The sequence below is a fragment of the Coffea arabica genome, chromosome 6c (genome assembly GCF_036785885.1).
Source record: "Coffea arabica cultivar ET-39 chromosome 6c, Coffea Arabica ET-39 HiFi, whole genome shotgun sequence".
Classification (NCBI taxonomy): domain Eukaryota; kingdom Viridiplantae; phylum Streptophyta; class Magnoliopsida; order Gentianales; family Rubiaceae; genus Coffea; species Coffea arabica.
In genome coordinates this window covers 36572709-36594708 of record NC_092320.1, presented here as the reverse complement: position 1 = coordinate 36594708, position 22000 = coordinate 36572709, and the positions used below count along the sequence as shown (strand labels likewise).

Here is a 22000-nt window from a genome sequence, read left to right as displayed (position 1 = left end):
TTTCTGGCACATATCCGAGTTGATAGGTTGAGGAAATGTTTGTCCATCCATTTCGGCCAAAATGAGTGCTCCGCCAGGTAATACCTTTTGAACAATGAATGGCCCTTGCCAATTCGGAGCAAATTTGCCTTTGGCCTCATCTTTCACTGGTAAAATCCGTTTCAGCACTTTGTCGCCTTCTTCAAATGTGCGCAAATGGACCTTCTTGTTGTAGGCCCGGGCCATGCGCTTTTGGTAACATTGGCCATGACAAATAGCATTAAGCCGCTTTTCATCAATAAAGGACAGTTGTTCAAAACGCTGTTTTATCCAATCAGCCTCTTCCAACTTGGCCTCCATTAAAACTCGCAATGAAGGGATTTCGACTTCGGCAGGCAGCATAGCTTCCATTCCATACATGAGCGAATAGGGGTTGCCCCAGTTGAAGTTTGAATAGAAGTCCGATATGCCATCAGTGCATAAGGAAGTTTTTCATGCCAATCACGGTGCTTTTCAATCATTTTGCGGATGATCTTTTTCAAATTCTTGTTCGCAGCCTCCACAGCTCCGTTCATCTGCGGTCTATAGATGACAGAATTGCGATGTCTGATTTTAAACTGTTCGCATAGCCCGTCCACCATGTCATTGTTGAGATTCTTGGCATTGTCTGTAATCAGTGTTTCTGGCACCCCAAATCGGCATATGATGTGATCTCTTAAGAAATTTGCCACCACCTTATTTGTCACGTGCTTGAATGATTTTGCTTCAACCCACTTGGTAACGTATTCTGTGAGGCCCCAGTCCGTTCGTAAGTTGATATTAGGGTTATTCATTATTTTGTACGAGTAAATTAAGGTTTTAGGGCTAAGGAGAAACCCTAAGCTCGGCTAAGATTGAAAACCCTAACTTGCTTATGATAAAACTCTAGTTTATGTATTATTCGTAAGCTCGAGCTATAGTTTATATGCGGTATTCTAGTGTGTGTTTTGGCACAAGTAAAAACAGGATTCGTTATAGTTTACAGAGGTTTAACAAGTTTGAAAATGGTTGGCAAACTCTGGATTAGCAAACCTCTAGTGTTACAATATTAGAAAGCTTAAGTGGAGTTTTATTTATCGCCCGCCTTTTTCCACATTTTCTTTATTAGAAAAATTCCCCAGATTATTTTATGAGTAAATATAGTTTTTAGATGATTTTTCTAGTATCGGTTAGTTTTTGAGAAATTAAGAACGTATATCGGACGTGGGACCCACTAGTGCGGAAAGTTCAGTAAAATTCAGCCGATTAGGTTAAGTTTCGGATATTGGGTTTAATTTACCGGGTGTCATGAGATTTTAGAGGTGTTAAGTGATAGGTGGAAGAGAGAGAAAAAAAAAAGGTTAGGCATGAATTAATGAGAGGGACAAGTGTCATGACAAGTGTCACCATAAGATTAACTCTTACAATTTGACTTACTATTCATACTTTTACCATTTTGCTTAAATATCTCAAAAATTTGACCCAAAAATTATCAAAAATTCCTCCATAAGAGCCGGCCCTCTCATCTTCTCTTTCTCTCTCTCTTACTCCAAGCACAAGGAAGAAACACTTCAATCTTGTTCCAAATCATCAAAACCAACCATCCAACCTAGATTTTGCTCCATAAAACACCTTCAAGTGGTGGTTGTGAGTTGTTTTGTGGATTTATTTGGAAAGTTAAGGTGGTCAATAGCTCTCTCTCTCTTGTTCTTAAGGTAAGTTGTGAAGAACCACCCTCCTCCTTTAATTGATGCTTAAATCATACTTAGTGGTAGCATAAGATGCAAAGTTATGGTTTATTTCTTGATTTGTGGTTGAAATGATGAAGTTTTATTATTTTTGGGGATTTTTCTGTTTTAATATGAACATGATCGTGTGGCTATATATGATGATTGGAAATGGTATATAATGATTCTAGAGGGTGGAAAAAGTGGAAGATTGCAAGTAATTTCTGTTTTGGAAGAAATCTGGAAACTTAGGGTTCGTTGGTTCTTCATTCTGTCCGGTTTTGTATCTCATGGCTAGAGGCCGAATTGGCCTTGTATTAAAACATGAAAGTTGTAGGTAATGATGTTTTAAAGGTGCCTGCAAAATTTCAGGTCAATCGGAGTAGTGTAGAGTGAGATAAGTCGAAATTACTGTTGCTGTTCTGGTTTACCCAGAATTGGAAAACTGTGATTGTAATTGGTTGTTTTGGCTAGGAATGCTTCCGAATTGATTGTTGTGGTCTTCTGATGAAATGTAGCCCTGTTTCTAAGCTTTCATATGGCTTTGGAATTTCTGGATTTAGACTTGTGTAGGCTAAGTTATGATGTTTACGCTAGACTGCATTTTGTGAACCTGTTTTACGGTTCTGGGATATTGTACTGCATTTTGACCGAGTTATACTCGAAACTAGATTGAGTGGTCTTCTTCAAAATTGTAGCCCCTTGAGTCCTGAATATACCTGTAAAATCTCAGGTCAAATGGATTAGTGTACTCTGAGTTATGGACAAAAACCTCAGGCCTGTTTTAGACATTACTTGGTGTACGTTTGGAATTTCAGCTTCTGACCGTGGGTTTTTCCATTTTGATACCTTGTGAATTGGGTGCTGATAGCTTCATAAGAAATTTAGAGTTGGTCTCAGCTTCGAAACGGTATAGAGTACGTCGAAATCCGAGTTCCGTAGCTCTCGTTAGGACCAAAACAATATCGATCGTCAGAACTGCCTTGTATCTGGACAGTTCTGATGGGTACTTTGACACTCGAATTTCGTTCTGTTCTGAGTGGATTCAGGTCTTGGCCAAAACATCAAAGTTTTAGCCTTATGTCTCAGCTTTCTAACGCCTCTGGAATGTCTTGATTTCAATTTCTGAGCCGTGAGTTACAGCCTTGCAAACAGGGCCTGTTTGGTAACCCGCAATGAAACAGCTAGCACTATTTCGTGCATATTTGACCTATACCTATTGAGATCTGGGTTGAGATGTTTAAATGAAAGTTGTAGCTCTTCCTCTTAGCTACGAAACGGTGTCTCATCCACCTTGATTTGACACTCCTAGCCTAATTTTTGACCAAAACGGTTTGAGATGGCAGATTTGGCCGTCCCGTTTGCCGTTTCCGCACGCGTGCGTGTGCCCTTTCCGCCGTTTCCGTACTTGCGTGTGCCGATGTTGCTGTTTTATTTGTTTTGGGCACGTTAGTGGCCGTTTATGACATCATGTGATGCAATCTTCTATTTCAGATCGTGGTGAGCTAGGCGGAGCTGGTGGGCCCTACTAGCGAACACGCACGAAGTGATTTTCACTTTTGTACTACTTTTGTACTTTGTGTAAGTATTCAGGCCGCTTTTGTGTGTTCGTTGTTTATGTGTTTCGATTTGTATGAAGAGGGTACCTAGGCGAGGGTGTACTTTATCGCACTCGACCTAAACCCTAATTTGCGCACATATCTGTACATGGCTTGTGTATATGGGCAATTTTGGAACTAAAACCCTTGAGCTCGTGGCTCGGGGTGATTTTGAATAATTTTGTGAGTTTGGGGCGAGCTCTTGACCTAGATGGACTATTCGAGCCGGTTAGGGCTTGGTCGAAGTTTGGTTTTGGTGGGTTTTATAAGGATGTAATAGTGTGAGCAGGTACTTTTGAGAATGTAATTATAACTCTTTTGGGATTGTATATAGAACTCTTTTGAAGTTTCTGGCTTTTATTGTTTTAAGTTTTGAGTCCTGGCGCGAGTTAGACAGGCGGCCCGCCGATACCCTTGGGTTCGCCCTTGGGAGAAGTGGGGTCGTCACAGTTGGTATCAGAGTCATATGCTGACAGTTGGGACTTTAAGTCCTTCGTCTGGAAAAGCCCCGAGCCTCTCGTTCGTGAAGAGTCACGAAGCGAAACTCTCCATAGGGGATGCCCGCGTGCGGGTGGCAAGCTGATAGGTACCCCGTGATGTGACCCTGAGAACTGTCACAGTTGGTATCAGAGCGCCTAGGTTAGAGGACTTGGGCAAGTGGGACATACGCGATAGTCACTAGGCATATTTGACCCTTTTAAGTTGAATGATATATTTTAAGCTGAAATGTCGGTTGACTGACGACTTAATGTTTTGTAGGTATGTATCCGGGCAGTTCGAGTGGTGCGGGACCCAGTGGCGTGGGACCGAGATTTCCGAGTACGAGAGGCATAGAGGATCGAGTGCTGCGTAAGCGGGCGATCCGCTATCAGCAGAGACCTGGAGAGCCTTACACTTTATACTCCTCTTTTGGTCAGGTGGCGCACCGACCTTGTGGATGTTGGTACACATACTGTTATCCTGACGAGGTCGTCCTGGCTGTGGACGACGAGCGACGCAGCCTGCTTAGACAGCTAGACGAGGCTAGAGAGGTTGGCCTTGGGCAGGCGATGCGTATTAGGGACTTGGAGCAGGGTCTCCGAGAGGAGAGAGAGAGGACGGATGCTTTGCACCGTCAGCTTCAGGACACACACCAGCACCTCTTCGCTATGAAGAGGCAGCTGAGGGATAGGGCTCGGAGTATGTCTGTCGACTGCAAGCTCCTACTAGATCTAGCCGCAGAGGCACCACCACGGGCCACCGGTCCAGAGAGGATGGACGAGGTGGACACGTTAGGTTCCGTTGGGAACCTGGGCCCTAGGGGAGGCGATTAGGGTCGCTTTTGTACTTTTGTTTAGCTAGTGTATGACTTTTGTTAGAACTAGCATGACTACTTTCTTTTGTTATTTGGTTGGCTGACTAGATTTTGGAGCCAGTGCTCATGTGTACATTGGGTTTTGTACCGACTGGAGGTCGGTAATGTGTAAATCTTTTGGTGTGACTTTGTAAATATATGTATATATTTGAAAAGCATTTTGAACTTATCTTTTGTGTGTCTTCTATGCATACGCTTCATGTCCGTACTTTTGTTCATAGTTTGGATAATAAGTATATGTAATGTTCCGATCTATAGACTTTTGCACTTAAATGGCCTCCGGTACTCGAGGTGGAGGTAGAGGGCGAGCACGAAGCCCTGAAAGGGAACAAGGACAAGAGCCAGACCAAGTCGCTATAGCCATCCAGCGGATGGCCGATCTTCTGGAGAGAATGTCAAATCAACAGGGTCAGGGGAGCAGTACTGGGAACCCTGGACATAATCCGGGACATAATCCGGGTAATCAAGAGGGAGAGGACCGTGCTTTGGAACGGTTCCAGAAATTTGCGCCTCCTAAGTTTGTAGGTGGACCCGATCCTGACTTAGCGGAGGGTTGGATGGACCGTATGCTAGATATTTTTGCCGCGCTTAGGTACTCAGAGGAACGGAAGATATCCTTTGCTGCTTTTCAATTTGAAGGGGCCGCCCGAGCCTGGTGGAACGTGATTAAAGCCAAGTGGGAGCGCGAACAGACCCCTTGGACCTGGATGAACTTCACACGGGAATTTAACGAAAAATATTTACCACCCATTGTGTAAGAAAAACGAGAAGATGATTTCATCCGCCTACGTCAAGGGGCATCGAGTGTGGCGGAATACGAAACTCAGTTTACGAAACTTTCCTGTTTTGCCCCAGAGCTGGTACTAACAGAGCAAAAGCGAATTCGTCGCTTTGTCCAAGGCTTGAATGTGGAGATCCAGGAGGCACTAGCAGCTGCACAGTTGGACACGTTTAGCCAAGCGCTAGAGAAAGCACAACGGATTGAGACTGCCAGGGGACAGGTTAAAGCCTTCCATGACCGGAAAAGGAGGCAACCCAGCTCGAATGACTCAACGGTTGGACAGAGTTCACGAAACGAGCCACCAGCTAAGACGAGTAAAGGCACAGATGGTCCGCGACCTACAAGAACCCTGAATAGCTTTGGGCGAGGTCCGGTTAGGCAAGAGCCCCCTAGGAGCGCCCAGCGTGGAGGGTCTGGTACGGCCGCTAAACCAAACTGTGGTTTCGTGGGGGCAACCACACTGATGAAAATTGCTGGAAAAATAGTTCGGTACGGAAATGCTTCAAATGTGGTAGCACCGAACATCTGATTGCCCGGTGCCCTAAGATGCAGAAGGAAGGACTTAAGCCACCGACTGAAGGGACCACAACGAAGCCGTCAAACGCAGGGGAAAATCGACCCAAAGGGCCAGCAAGAGTGTATGCAATGGGTCAACAAGAAGTGATTGACCCTTCGGCGGGTTTTGAAGGTACGCTTTGACCAAAGAATTAATTTCGAGGACGAAATTGTCCTAAGTGGGGGAGATTGTGAGGCCCCAGTCCGTTCGTAAGTTGATATTAGGGCTATTCATTATTTTGTACGGGTAAATTAAGGTTTTAGGGCTAAGGAGAAACCCTAAGCTCGGCTAAGATTGAAAACCCTAACTTGCTTATGATAAAACCCTAGTTTATGTATTATTCGTAAGCTCGAGCTATAGTTTATATGCGGTATTCTAGTGTGTGTTTTGGCACAAGTAAAAATAGGATTCGTTATAGTTTACAGAGGTTTAACAAGTTTGAAAATGGTTGGCAAACTCTGGATTAGCAAACCTCTAGTGTTACAATATTAGAAAGCTTAAGTGGAGTTTTATTTATCGCCCGCCTTTTTCCACATTTTCTTTATTAGAAAAATTCCCTAGATAATTTTATGAGTAAATATAGTTTTTAGATGATTTTTCTAGTATTGGTTAGTTTTTGAGAAATTAAGAACGTATATCGGACGTGGGACCCACTAGTGCGGAAAGTTCGGTAAAATTCGGCCGATTAGGTTAAGTTTCGGATATTGGGTTTAATTTACCGGGTGTCATGAGATTTTAGAGGTATTAAGTGATAGGTGGAAGAGAGAGAAAAAAAAAGGTTAGGCATGAATTAATGAGAGGGACAAGTGTCACCATAAGATTAACTCTTACAATTTGACTTACTATTCATACTTTTACCATTTTGCTTAAATATCTCAAAAATTTGACCCAAAAATTATCAAAAATTCCTCCATAAGAGCCGGCCCTCTCTTCTTCTCTTTCTCTCTCTCTTACTCCAAGCACAAGGAAGAAACACTTCAATCTTGTTCCAAATCATCAAAACCAACCATCCAACCTTGATTTTGCTCCATAAAACACCTTCAAGTGGTGGTTATGAGTTGTTTTGTGGATTTGTTTGGAAAGTTACGGTGGTCAATAGCTCTCTCTCTCTTGTTCTTAAGGTAAGTTGTGAAGAACCACCCTCCTCCTTTAATTGATGCTTAAATCATACTTAGTGGTAGCATAAGATGCAAAGTTATGGTTTATTTCTTGATTTGTGGTTGAAATGATGAAGTTTTATTATTTTTGGGGATTTTTCTGTTTTAATATGAACATGATCGTGTGGCTATATATGATGATTGGAAATGGTATATAATGATTCTAGAGGGTGGAAAAAGTGGAAGATTGCAAGTAATTTCTGTTTTGGAAGAAATCTGGAAACTTAGGGTTCGTTGGTTCTTCATTCTGTCCGGTTTTGTATCTCATGGCTAGAGGCCGAATTGGCCTTGTATTAAAACATGAAAGTTGTAGGTAATGATGTTTTAAAGGTGCCTGCAAAATTTCAGGTCAATCGGAGTAGTGTAGAGTGAGATAAGTCAAAATTACTATTGCTGTTCTGGTTTACCCAGAATTGGAAAACTGTGATTGTAATTGGTTGTTTTGGCTAGGAATGCTTCCGAATTGATTGTTGTGGTCTTCTGATGAAATGTATCCCTATTTCTAAGCTTTCATATGGCTTTGGACTTTCTGGATTTAGACTTGTGTAGGCTAAGTTATGATGTTTACGCTAGACTACGTTTTGTGAACCTGTTTTGCGGTTCTGGGATATTGTACTGCATTTTGACCGAGTTATACTCGAAACTAGATTGAGTGGTCTTCTTCAACATTGTAGCCCCTTGAGTCCTGAATATACCAGTAAAATCTCAGGTCAAATGGATTAGTGTACTCTGATTTATGGACAAAAACCTCAGGCCTGTTTTAGACATTACTTGGTGTACGTTTGGAATTTCAGCTTCTGACCGTGGGTTTTTCCGTTTTGATACCTTGCGAATTGGGTGCTGATCCCTTCATAAGAAATTTAGATCGTGGTCTCAGCTTCGAAACGGTATAGAGTACGTCGAAATCCGAGTTCCGTAGCTCCCGTTAGGACAAAAACAATATCAATCGTTAGAACTGCCATGTATCTGGACAGTTCTGACGGGTACTTTGACACTCGAATTTCGTTCTGTTCTGAGTGGATTCAGGTCTTGGCCAAAACATCAAAGTTTTAGCTTTATGTCTCAGCTTTCTAACGCCTCTGGAATGTCTTGATTTCAATTTCTGAGCCGTGAGTTACAGCCTTACAAACAGGGCCTGTTTGGTAACCCGCAATGAAACAGCTGGCACTATTTCGTGCATATTTGACCTATACCTATTGAGATCTGGGTTGAGATGTTTAAATGAAAGTTGTAGCTCTTCCTCTTAGCTACGAAACGGTGTCTCATCCACCTTGATTCGACACTCCTAGCCTAATTTTTGACCAAAACGGTTTGAGATGGCAGATTTGGCCGTCCCGTTTGCCGTTTCCGCACGCGTGCGTGTGCCCTTTCCGCCGTTTCCGTACTTGCGTGTGCCGATGTTGCTGTTTTATTTGTTTTGGGCACGTTAGTGGCCGTTTATGACATCATGTGATGCAATCTTCTATTTCAGATCGTGGTGAGCTAGGCGGAGCTGATGGGCCCTACTAGCGAACACGCACGAAGTGATTTTCACTTTTGTACTACTTTTGTACTTTGTGTAAGTATTCAGGCCGCTTTTGTGTGTTCGTTGCTTATGTGTTTCGATTTGTATGAAGAGGGTACCTAGGCGAGGGTGTACTTTATCGCACTCGACCTAGACCCTAATTTGCGCACATATCTATACATGACTTGTGTATATGGGCAATTTTGGAACTAAAACCCTTGAGCTCGTGGCTCGGGGTGATTTTGAATAATTTTGTGAGTTTGGGGCGAGCTCTTGACCTAGATGGACTATTCGAGCCGGTTAGGGCTTGGTCGAAGTCAATCCAACCTGGTTGGAGGTCACCAAGTTTGTGAATCCGGTTCACCGAGTATGTGGACCAAGTTTGTGACCCGAGCTTGTGACTCAAGCTCAAGTTTGTGATTTCGTTCGCCCGGGCAAGTTTGTGAGGTGACTGGCCAGTGAGGGTGATAAGGTGTCTGTGGGTGTACAAGTGAAGTCTACGGACCATTAAATGTGGTCGACGGAGTGTCGGCAGGAGATCACGCATGGCATATGATTGGCTTTGGAGCCACCTGTATCCTTATTATGTGATGTTACTTTTCTGCTTTTGCTTTACTCTTACTGTGTAACTGTTGTTACGTGAAATTTACGCTTTCGCCCCTGTTTACTTACTAAGCATATAGCTTACCCCATTCCTTTTGTTTTCCTTAGCAGGGGCCGACGCGGGGACTTTTGGCACACACACTACCATAGTTGGGTTCGATTGTAATAGTTGGACTTATAGTATGTTTGTTTTTGTTTTAGTTTTGGTGGTTTGTATAAGGACCCTCCTTAGGGTCTACATTTTGGTTTTGCTGGTAATTATAAGGATGTAATAGTGTGAGCAGGTACTTTTGAGAATGTAATTATAACTCTTTTGGGATTGTATATAGAACTCTTTTGAAGTTTCTGGCTTTTATTGTTTTAAGTTTTGAGTCCTGGCGCGAGCTAGGCAGGCGGCCCGCCGATACCCTTGGGTTAGCCCTTGGGAGAAGTGGGGTCGTCACATATTCAATTGCCACTAATATAAATCGATGTCCATTTGAAGCAAGAGGGTCAATTGTGCCGATCACGTCCATACCCCACATTGAGCAGGGCCATGGGGCAATCATGCTATGCAATTCGGTGGGAGGAGCACGTATAACGTCGCCATGCACTTGACATTTAATACACATCCGGACAAAATCTATGCAATCGCGTTCCATTGTAAGCCAAAAATACCTGGTTCTCATAATTTTCTTCGCCAACAAATGTCCATTCATGTGAGGTCCGCAGACACCGCTATGCACCTCTTTCATCATGTATTGAGTTTCATCTTCATCGATGCACCTTAAGAGGTTCAAGTCTGAGGTCCTTTTGTATAATACCTCTTCGCTTAAGAAAAACTTCGAGGCCATTTTGCGCAGGAAACCCTTGTCATTTGCAGTAGCTTCTGGAGGGTAAGACCCGGTTTTGATGAACTCCTTAATATCATTGTACCAAGGGCTTTTGCCAGATGTTTTGTCCACGACCCAACAATGAGCAGGCTTGTCTTGGAGTTGGATCCGGATAGGCTCGATTCCTAATTCATCCGGATATTGTATCATAGAAGATAAGGTGGCCAAGGCATCTGCAAATGCATTTCGGGCTCGTGGGAGATGTCTGAACTCCAAACTTTGAATTTGTCTAGCCAGATTGAGCAAATTACAATGGTATGGCAAGATCTTGGAATCTTTGGTTATCCATTGTTTCAACGTTTGGTGCACAAGTAAATCTGAATCACTGAAGGCTATCAACTCTTTAACTTCCATTTCCAAAGCCATTTTAAGACCAAAAATACAGGCTTCATACTCGGCCATATTGTTTGTACAGGCGAATTGCAACTTAGCAGCTTCGGGGTAATGCTTCCCTTCTGGAGATACAAGAACTGCTCCGATTCCAGCTCCGACAGAATTAGCGGCACCATCAAAAAACAACCTCCATTCGGGGCACCACTCGCTCATATCTTCTACGACACCAACAAATAAAACCTTTTCATCAGGGAAATAGGTATGCAGTGGTTGATACTCATCGTCCTTTGGATTTTCTGCCAAATGATCGGCTATAGCTTGCCCCTTGACGGCCTTTTGCGAAGTGAAAACAATGTCAAACTTTGAAAGAATCATCTGTCATTTGGCCAGGCGCCCAGTTGGCATCGGCTTCTCCAAGAGGTATTTCAAAGGATCGGAGCGGGATATGAGATAAGTGGTATGACTTAGCAGGTAGTGTCTCAACTTTTGAGCCGCCCAGGCCAATGCACAGCAGCTTTTCTCAATAAATGAATAATGAGCCTCATACTGGGTGAATTTCTTGCTAAGATAGTAGATCGCTTGTTCTTTCCTTCCGGAATCATCGTGTTGTCCCAGAACACACCCTACTGCTCCGTCGAGCACAGATAAGTACATGATCAGAGGCCGGCCCGGTTTGGGTGGCACTAGGACCGGAGGCTGCAGCAAATAATCTTTAATCTTGTCAAAAGCCTGTTGGCACTCCTCATTCCAATGCAACGGCACATTCTCTTTTAACAACTTGAATAGTGGCTCGCACGTAGCGGTTAATTGGGCAATGAATCTTCCAATGAAATTAATCTTCCCTAAAAAACTTTTCACATCTTTCTGCGTTTTTGGCACTAGCATGTCTCGAATTGCCTTGATTTTTGCCGGATCTATCTCTATGCCCTTTTTGCTAACGATGAATCCCAACATTTTCCCAGCTGGTGCTCCAAAGGCGCATTTCGCAGGATTTAGCTTCAAATTGTACTTCCGCAACCTTTCAAACAACTTTCTTAAATCAATTAAATGGTCCTCGGCTTTCTTGGTTTTGATTATAATGTCATCCACGTAAACCTCCATCTCCTGGTGGATCATATCATGAAACAATGTAGTCATAGTCCTTTGATAAGTAGCTCTGGCATTCTTCAAATCAAACGGCATGACTCGATAGCAAAAAGTTCCCCAACGGGTGATAAAAACAGTTTTTTCCCTATCTTCTTCGGCCATTAAGATCTGATGATATCCAGCGAAACAATCACAAAGAGACTCAATTTCATGTCCGGCAGTGTTGTCTAGAATGATATGGATATTTGGCAAAGGAAAGGCATCTTTAGGGCTAACCTTATTGAGATCCCTATAATCAACACAAACTCGTACTTCTCCATTTTTCTTTAGAACAGGAACTGGGTTTGAGAGCCAAACAGGGTAATGGGATACAATGATAATGTTAGTCTTAAGCTGCTTTTTAATTTGCTCTTTTATTTTGAGGCTCATGTCTGGTTTGAATTTACGGGGCCTTTGTTTTACTGGTGGAAAATCTGGGTTTGTAGGTAATCTGTGCACCACTACATCCGTCGAAATGCCAGTCATATCATCATAAGACCATGCGAACACATCTTTCTGCTTTTTGTTCAAATGAATGCTGATTTGTATCTCTTTAACCTCAGTCTCAGTGTCAACATTGACAATTTCTGTTTCTTCTAGGTTCGGTTTAGGTTTCTCCTCATATTGTTCAAGATCTTTTGAAAAAGAATCAAACACTTCCTCACTATCACTCTCGTCTTGTAATTTAGATTGCATAACTTCCAAGTCGTGAGTGATATAGAGATTGTCATCATTGGATTCCAGAACAGTGATATCCATAGGGTCAAATAATTTTATTTTTGGCCATCTGAAAGAATTAAGAAATTCGAGACAATAAGCAAATAGACACATGAATGAACGGCATGATAAAACAAACTATGCACTTTCATAAAACTTCAAATCAAAGCGGAAACAAGCTAAAACGTAAGTGCAAAAGATGCTTTCATTGAACTATTTACATATGCAAGAAAACGTTTTCATGAACTTTAGCAAATGACAACCCCCTGTAGATTTACCGAAACTCCTTTCGCACGGGGAAGTACTCGGCGGTCCAGTTGTGTATAGCTCCTTCGGGAATGTCTGGGAATTCGGCATCATCTGACGGGCCATTTTCAGATATTGCTCCCACAAACAAATGAGTCAAGCTTGTCTCCACTTCGTCAATTGGGCTAAACTCAGATGTAATGACTTCAGCTGGCTTTGGAAAGGTACAGCGTAATGGCGGAATGTCTAGCGCACCTAACTTGCCTTCCTTTTCTGCCCTTTTGCGCGCTTTCATTTCTTGTATATCTCTGGCAGTCGGACGGAATCCCAACCCAAATTGGTCCTTCTTTTCGATGAGTTCCACGGGCTTCAGAATGCCTTGCAGATTGCGTCCCAATCCCTTATCAAATTCATATCTTCCACGAATCATTTCCTTGGCCATCATAACACTGGCCGCTGGCAAAACCCTTTTGTCTTTTGACTCCTCGCTCGTTATCCAACTCACAGAGACAATATCAACTATACGATAAGAAGACACTGAAGCATTTCGGTTACCATACTCCTCAGGCTCGGAATCAGCGATTACAATGCAATTCTCTTCAGCAAAAATAGTTATCAGCTGGTCGTTCACCACAAATTTCAGCACTTGATGCAGGGAAGAGGGTACAGCGCCCGAGCTATGGATCCACGGCCGTCCGAGCAAAACATTATAGACACTAGGAAAATACATAACTTGGCAAGCTATCTGAAATTGAGCGGGCCCCATTTCGACCACCAAATTTACTTCTCTTAGGGACTCTTTTTAGGCTCCGTCAAATCCTCGAACTACGGTTTCTGAGGGTTTTAGTTTGACATCTTGTAGCCCTAATTTGACCAATGTCCTCCAAGGACAAATATTAAGGGCAGACCCATTGTCGATCAGTACCTTAGGCAACATTTTTCCATTGCACCTCACAGCTACATACAAGGCCTTGTTATGACCAGTTCCTTCCGCAGGCAGCTCTTCATCAGAAAAGATGATTTGTTTAGAAGTCAGTACATTCCCAACTATGTGCGAGAAATTGTCAACCGAAATATCCTTGGGAGTATGAGCCTTAGTCAACACTTCAAGTAATGCATCCCTATGCAAGTCTGAGGTGAAAAGCAAGTCTAGGATAGAAATTTGGGCAGGCATTTTGTTCAATTGCTCAACCACATTGTATTCGCTTCTCTTAAGCCTCTTGAGAAAATCCCACACTTCTTTTTCGGTCACTATAGGTTTGGTAGTCGGTTCACAATTGCTTCCTTGAACTGGGGCACTAGCGGCAGATGGACTGGTAATCCTCCCTGACCTCATAGCAGCAGACACTTCTTCCTTCAAAACTGGTTTTCCTCCGATTTGCAAAACGGGCTCACTATAATTCCACGGCACTTGTCGTAGGCTTAAAACTGTCGCTTGTTCTGGGAATTCAATTACTACAGGTTCTAAGGCCGCACTTTCAGATGGGGTTAGATCTAAAATGAAGGGCTTTTTGTCTTCCTCATACGATGCCTCCTCTATCACAAATGGTTGGTCCATTATCCCAAATACTTCTGTCTTATTTGACAATCTTCGGATAAACTCCTCAAATTCCTCATCATCCGTAATAACTCCCACAGTATCAGCGTGCTCCGGCAAGAGGTTCTTGCTCACATTCGGTCCTTGCTCTTCTCTTTTTCTAATCACGATTTTCCCTGCTTCTAATATGTCTTGAACTCTATGTTTAAGGAGTCGACAATTGGTCGTGGAGTGACCAGGTGCTCCTGAATGATAAGCACAAGTAGCTTGTGGATTATACCCAGCCGGCATACCATACGGGTAAGTTGAAGGGGGAATCACGCCTATTTTACCGGCAGCTTTTAATTGTTCATACAATTGATCCAAAGGCCTGCCAACGTTGGTGAAGGTTCGGGTGTGATTTTGATTGTAGGCTTCAGTCGGTTGGGGATAATTATAGGTGGGTCTGTTCGGTGGGGGAACTCTTTGATGGTAAGGGGGTCGAGGACGAGTTTGTTGAAAGCTAGGTTGGGATATTTGGAAAGGGGCTGTAGGCGGGTTGGTGTAATTTGGGCGAGGTCTAGGATGGATAATATTGGTGTTGTAGACAGGGTGAGGACTTGGATAGTAGGGATAAGGTGAATATGTTGGTTGCGTTGAAATCGGGGTTTTGGTGTAGGGTTTTGATCCCAGATAAAGGCAGCTTCCCCCTCTTTCTTCTTAAATTGCGGCTTTTTCCCACTACTCCCTTGTCCTTGTAAAGCATCCAACTGGGATTTGAGGGCAGAGACATTAACAATCTTTCCAGCTCTTACAAAGTCATCAAACTCTTCAAGCTTATCGACAATAGCGGCAAATGAGCATCCAGTCATGCGAAAAATTTCTTCAAAGTACGGCGGATCATGTGCCTTAATGAAAGTGCGGATAATTTCGTCCTCGGTCATTGGTGGCTCGACTTTTGCAGCTATTTTTCTCCACCTCTTGGTATAAGTCTTGTGATCCTCGGAGGGTTTTCTCTTCGTTCATTCCAACATGGTTCGTGTCGGAGCTAGCTTGCAGTTATACTCGTACTGCCTCACAAAAGCATTGGACAAGTCAATCCAGGTTTTTACTTCTTCGGGCTTCAGGTTGGAGTACCAGTCGAGTGCATCCCTCTCCAGACTTTCGGGGAACAACCTTAAAGGCAAATTCTCGTCGTCTACAGGCTTTCCCAACTTGTTAGCAAACAGCCGGAGATGTGTTTTGGGATTGCCTGTTCCATCATACTTGTTAAATTTAGGGGTTTTGAACCCCTCAGGCAACTGCACATTCGGAAAAAGGTAAAGCTCGTCGTAATCCAGAACTCCTTGCTTGTTTAACCCTTGACTTTTCCTCATAAATTCATCAAAATGATCAAGGCGCTTAAGCAGCTTCATATCAACGGGAGCGGAAGATTCCCCCATTTCTGGCTTGGTTTGAACAGTATGGTCTGACAGGAATGGCTCAGCAGCAGGGTGATAAAAGGTATATGACTCAGGTGGTATATTTGATGTGACTTGGGGTTGTGGACCTCGCATATGAGTAGGAAAAAATGGAGGATTAGGGGGGTAAGTGTATGGCAAGTTTGTGGTAGGATAGGTGAAAGTTTCTTCGGGTGGAATAGGGAAGGGTGGAGTAACAGTGGCTTGAGTCGAAGGTATGACAAATGGCTCTTGCTCAGGCTGTCTGACAGGTACAGGTTCGGGTTGAACTCCGCTGCTGATTAGCTTGTCAATCAACTTTCTTTGGGTTGCCATCTCGGTAGCCATCTCACCAAATTTAGTGAGCATTTCGGTTAGCTGAACCCCCAAACTCGTAGTCTCAGGCTGGGCGGTAGTAGCAGACCTGTCCGATTGTTCCGGTTGTGAACTCATGTTTACACGACTCCTCTGGGCTCTACTACGAGATCGCGTTATGATGGGGCTCAGACGAGAAGCTATGTTTAAATATTACCTGAAAATATGAAATGACTTGCTTTTAGATTTAGCCCTGGCTTAGCTTTTCCAACAAAAATAAAACAAAGAAAAAGAAAAAGACAAGAGTTAGTAGATATCCAAAAAATTCGGATGCATGTCCTATTGGGGGGGCCCTTTTTGCACCAAGGGTAGGCCTAGTATGATGCAACACCTTTGAAATGGGACCCGTAACACAAACCTGTTTTTGACAACAATGCTAAATAAGTGCGAAAGAGAAATCGCTTTCATTGATAAGGCTTGTCAATATTTACATCATGTCACGAAGACGATTCCGTACAAGATTGCCAAAACTTCTGAGCCTATCTAATACAGAGTCCCTAGTTTCTCTAGCATATGGAACTCTAACATGTTCAGCTTGGTCATACAATTCTCTGCACTTCCTTTTCAGCTCTTGACGCTTTTCTCGTTCATTTTCATATAATTGCTTGTTTTGCTCCGCTATCCCTTTGTATGTCTCGACAAACTTACTTAATTGCAGAATTTCTTTATCCTTTGCTTCGATAATAGCTTTCAACCTTTTCACCTCCTTGGCTGGCTCATCTTGTGTTCCTTGTGTAGCGGACCTTCTTACCCAGTCTTCATATTGTGGAGTGGTCAATGCCTTTTGCTTGAGTTCCAGGACGTATTTAAACCTCTCATCATCAGATAGCTTCACCCATGCCTCAATAATCCGATCTTTCATAGGGAGTTGGTTTGGGCATGTTTCTTCGTCAAAAATAATGGTAAACTCTTTCATATCAAGTGCAGGCGGGACTTCTTGGGTGCGTCCTAACTGTCTAAGAAACGTCTTTGGGGTGTATATGGTGATTCCTTGGCTACCCAGTAAAAGAACAAATTCGGATGCTTGAGTGTGAAGAACAGGTTTGATACAATTGGTCCAATCCAATACCCATCTAATATTTTGATCGGTCATATTCTTCAAGAAATCCACAAACTCATATGCATTATATGGCAGACCCTCTCTGTTAACCCTCTTATGGTGTGTAGTTATCCAGTTGTACGCAGCCATTGGTAGACCCTCGGGAATAGACGATCGCCTCATGAAGTGCTCCATACCCCATACATGTAGAATCCAATTTGAACCACAGAAGAACTTTTTCCCTCTCTGACAAGTAGTGCAGGCTATCAAAATATCGGCCAAAATAGTCGGTATAATAGAACACTATTTATCTTTCACTCCTAGAAATAGGTCGTACAAGATCTTAGTGAGTTTAAAGGCTATCTTTTTGTCTTTTCTAGGGAAAAAATAGGTTCTAGCCATAACCAACCCGTATACCTATAATCTCTTTCGTTCCCAGATTTCCTTGGAAGTGAACGAGAAATCTCCTAGGTGCCTCTCAAACCCATCCTTTAAAGCGAATCGATCAAATAAGAACTTTGCCTCTATGTTTTGGTCCGACCCTCGTATAGCTGATTCCTTTAACCCGGTGAAACGACAAAATTCGGCTTTGTTAGACACTAACGGAAATATCACGGTAGTTCCCTGAATCGGCAAATTGAGAAATCTGGCGACCTCCTCAATTGTTATGGTCATTTCCCTTTTTCCTAGTCTAAAAGCGGAACAAGTGGGGTCCCATAGATGCACCAAAGCTTCTACCAAATAGCCGTCGGACTTAATGTCCTTGAAATCCTCGATGTGTCCTAATCGACCGGCTATTTGGTTAATCTCACTGGGTGAAAGCAACGTTGGCCATCTTTGTACCTCCGGCGGTACTACTAACATCTGTTGAACTCGGCGTGGACTTTCCATCTAGAAACAAAACTGGAGTCAAATACCTTACCTACAGGTCTCATTTCTCTGGTTAACATGAATTTAAACGTGCAAATCCCAAGATAGGGTTAAATACCCACAGGGATATAGGGTTGGCTTGTCCCTAATGTGGGATTCCCTAAGTGGCATTCCCTCTAGGGTTTATGCATAATGCCATTTTATCAAAGCGAGCACACATGCATTACACAAAATGAAACATGACCTAAAGAGACCCCTTTTGTACGCCGGGGTGAGCCTAGAATGAAATGTATTCATGTTACGTGTGAGAACCCGTAAATCCCTAATAATTTTCTTAGGGTTTTTCCCATTTAAAGGCATAATTTTTGCATTTTCTGGCTTAGGAAAATTCTCCTGGTAAATTTTATGAGTAATTATAGTTTTAGATGATTTTTCTAGTATTGGAGAGTTTTTGAAAAATTAAGGATATATAATGGACGTGGGACCCACTAGTGCGAAAAGCTCGGAAAAATTCGGCCATTTAGGTTAAATTCCGGATACTGGTGGAAATTTATCGGGTGTTAAGAGAAAAGTAGAGGATGTGAAGTGATTGATGTGAGAGGAAAAAGAAAATATAGGATTGCATTAATGGAGGTGACAAGTGTCACCATTGTATTGGAAGTGACTTATGACTTACTATTCATTTTTTTGACTTTTGACCAATTGCTTAAATATCTCAAAAATCACACAAAATTCATTCTTGTCTTCAACCTCTTGGCCGAATTTCTCTCTAGGAAAAGAAGGAAAAACTTCTCCAAGTTTCAAGCTTCCAACTAGCTCAAATCCTCCAAAACAATTGCTTAAATTAGTTTCTACTCCATAAAATCCCTCCCTTTGGTGCTAGTAAGTGTTTTTGTGGAAGTGTTCAAGGAAGCTAAGGTGTTCTACAACTCCTTTTCTCTTGTTTACTAGGTAAGTGGTGCTTGAACTTCCTCCTACACCTAATGATGCTTAATTTGTGCCTAGTGGTGGCTAAAGTGCTGAAATTTGTGGTTTATTTCTTGGTTTGAGATGAATTGGTGAAGTTTTTATTTTATTGATGAATTTTCTGGTTTAATGTGATCATGATGTTGTGGTTGTTTATGATGGTTGGTAATGAGGGGTAAGGACTCTAGTAGGTGTAAATGATTGGTAATTGCAACCAATTTTGAGTTTGGAAGGAATTTGAGGAAGTTAGGGTTTCATAACCCCCTTTTCTGTCTGGTTTTGTATCATATGGTTCGAGGCCGAATTGGCCTTTCCTTAAAACATGAAAGTTGTAGGTATTGATGTGTTTGAGGTTCCTGTAAAATTTCAGGTCATTTGGAGTAGTTTAGAGTGAGATATGTCGATTTTACTGTTGCTGTTCTGGGTTGATCAGAATGTGCGAACTGCGCTTGTAATCGCCTGTTTTGACTGGAATTGCTTTGGATTTGGATGTTGGTGTCTTCTGATGAAATGTAGCTGGATGTCTTGGCTACCGCATGCCTTTGGAACCAATGCATTTGGACCTGTATAGACTGAGTTGGACTAATTGCAGCATAGTGTGATTTGTAAACGTACAATTACAGTTCTGGTTTGTTATTCTGCATTTTTGACCTAGTGTGCTAGGATTTGGACTGAGTGGCCTTCTACATTGTTGTAGCCCTGTCTTTTAGCTTCGAGATGGTGGGTCTTACACCCTCATCCGATAAGCGTAACGCATTTTGTACCATTACCGCATAAGGAGGCCAAAATTGTTTTGTTGTTAGGGCTAATATAGTTACATTTCCTGATTTTCTGGTTTGCTATCATGCTTATATATGCATATGAAACCCTATTGGGGTTGTGATTGGCATGGCTTTATGACTCGTTATCGAGTCTCATGGTATTTGTTTACATGTTCTAGGGCGTGACGTTAGTGCACGACGTACTTTGGACGGTGGTGCATGAAACCTCACCTACGTGAGTGGTGAGTATACTACTCACTTGGATGTTTATAATGTGGCTTTGCTATATGTGATTGTGATTGTGATGCCTTGAAGGCTTGTTTGGCTATTGGAAATGATTAGGGTGAGGGTGTACTTGACCGCCCTCATTCCTTTTATTCCTGTGAATGACTGTTTACCGTTTCACTGTATTACTGTACTTGCTATATGAGTTATTGGATTCCATTCATGGGATATTGTTTGGGTGTCGGTTGGACGAGTATCCAACGGCCCTACTGTATTACTGAGCTCGACCCCGTTCGTAGTCACTTGAATCGAGCCAGCGAGGGTTTGGTCGTGAAAATTGACTAGCCACGGGGACTGAAATGGGAATCTTGTGGTAATGAGACCCTTGGTTCCGGTGTACTCGAGTATCACCTAAAGTTACTGCTTGGAGTGCGGGCCCGGTTGGGGTATGTTGGGTGGAAGGAATGGAAGTAAAGTGAGGTCTACGGTTTGGTATTTTTAACATTGACGGAGGGTCAATGAGGTTGGATCAAGAATATAAGCGAGGAAATGGGCTCTTGAGAGCCGTCCGTATCCTTTTACCGTTTTGTTTCATTCCTTAATTGTGTACTTTAATTGAAAGGACATGCTATATGCTCTTTGTTGCTTATGTGGTAGTAACTCACTGGGCTTTAGCTCATTCCGTTCCATTTGTTTTCCTTACAGGAAAATGATCACTTTTGGAAAGGTTGTACTAGCAAGTTGAGCTCATGTAAATGTATATTTTGAATAGCTCTTTGAATGAAACCCTAATGTGTATTGGGTTCATTTTCTTTTGATTGGCAAACCAAACATGTATATTCATGATGAATGGTTTTTGTGGCATGCCATTTGGTTGTAAATGTTGAATTTCAATGTATGTATATGTTGGATTGATGTATGGATGAACTCCGGATTCTGACGTGTCCGACATTGTTCATCATTGGCGCGTTTTTTCATTTCTTTTATTTTGTGATTTTGACGTGTCCGCTAACCTCTTTGGTTCGCCTTAGGGGAAGGTGGGGCTGTCACAGGTGGTATCAGAGCCTAGGTTTGAATTAGCCTGGGTGTTATAGGACTGCTTGACTTGAGGATTTGTTGTTTATGGCCTGTAAGCTTATATTTATAGTTAATTGTTCTTGTGGTGTAGGATGGCCGGACAGGGTGACCCTAGTGCTAGTCCTTCGGGAGTGAGACCTCGCAGAGCACTCCCCGTGATCCCATATCAGATACGGCCAGGAGGGGCCGTTATTCGTTGGAGCCCGTCTAACTGTCTCCGACGGTGCGCGTGTAAAGAGAAGTATGCCTATCCGAACGCTCTCGTGTTTGCTCTGGACAAGGAGCGTAAGGTGTTGGCTAGAGAGAATGCTCGACTTGAGGTCGAGGCGCTCCAGGATAGGGCGACCAACGAGAAGTAAGCTGCACGTATTAAAGAGCTAGAATATGACGTGCTCGAGGTCGAGGACAGAGTTGATGACCTATGCGACCAACTGAGGGAGGCACGAGAGCGCGAGCTCAAGCGAGCGTAAAGTCAGGGGTCGCGCTGAGAAGATCCTTAATCTGTGTGATGACGGGCTCGAGGAGGATAGTGATGAGGCCTCGTGTGCGGGGGCCGAGGCTGGGGAGGAGTCTACCCCGTCGCCTGGGTCCCAGACCCCGGCAACTGACTAGGCCTTGACTTCTAGGCTTCGTTTGGGATAGTTTGGTGGTTTTTGTATGTACATAGGGATAGGGATAGAGCCTTAGCTAATCGTTTTGGTTGTTGGATTAGCTACGTGTAAATCTCTTTTGATAGGCCAATCCTCGGGGGGATCGTTTATGTTCGTACGTGCCTTGGCCGTACTTGACTCGACTGATTGTATATATTTGTGTGGTTTGATCTTGCTTGGCTTGTATATATGTTTGTGATCATGTTTGCAATGTATAAATATGTGTTATTGTGAAAGTTTTGCGTATTACTTACATGCCTTGTTACTACTTTGGTTTAGTACTCTTGCCTAAACCAAGTAAAACTTATGGAAGGTACTCGGAGTGGTCGGGGACGTGGGCGCGGAACTAGACAACCCACACCGGTTAGGGGTACGGGGGAAACCTCGACTGGACCCGATCTTGAACCACGAGCCGACCCCAATGTGCAAATAGCTGCTACTATGCAGCAAATGACAAACCTGCTAGCACAAGTAGTGCAGCAACAAGCCCAGAACCCAAACCCTAATCCTGG

The 22000-nt window shown here is 43.0% G+C and overlaps 1 protein-coding gene across 1 annotated transcript; it reads right to left on the bottom strand.

Annotated features, from left to right (window-relative positions):
- Positions 1-338: 338 nt before the first annotated feature.
- LOC140008744 (uncharacterized) lies at positions 339-10857 on the bottom strand. The gene is made up of 2 exons (XM_072053608.1): positions 9935-10857; positions 339-693 (listed from the first exon to the last, which is right to left on the bottom strand). Exons 1-2 carry the CDS (start codon positions 10855-10857, stop codon positions 339-341), a joined length of 1278 nt encoding a protein of 425 aa, XP_071909709.1.
- Positions 10858-22000: the final 11143 nt, after the last annotated feature.

Bases quoted from the DNA above. Each gene is read 5' to 3' on its own strand.
- LOC140008744 (XM_072053608.1), bottom strand. From the start codon at position 10,857: ATGATTCTTTCAAAGTTTGACATTGTTTTCACTTCGCAAAAGGCCGTC. The intron at 694-9,934 runs GTATTTTTGGCT...AAATTTCTTAAG, and splicing joins AAGAAAATTATGAGAACCAG to AGATCACATCATATGCCGAT.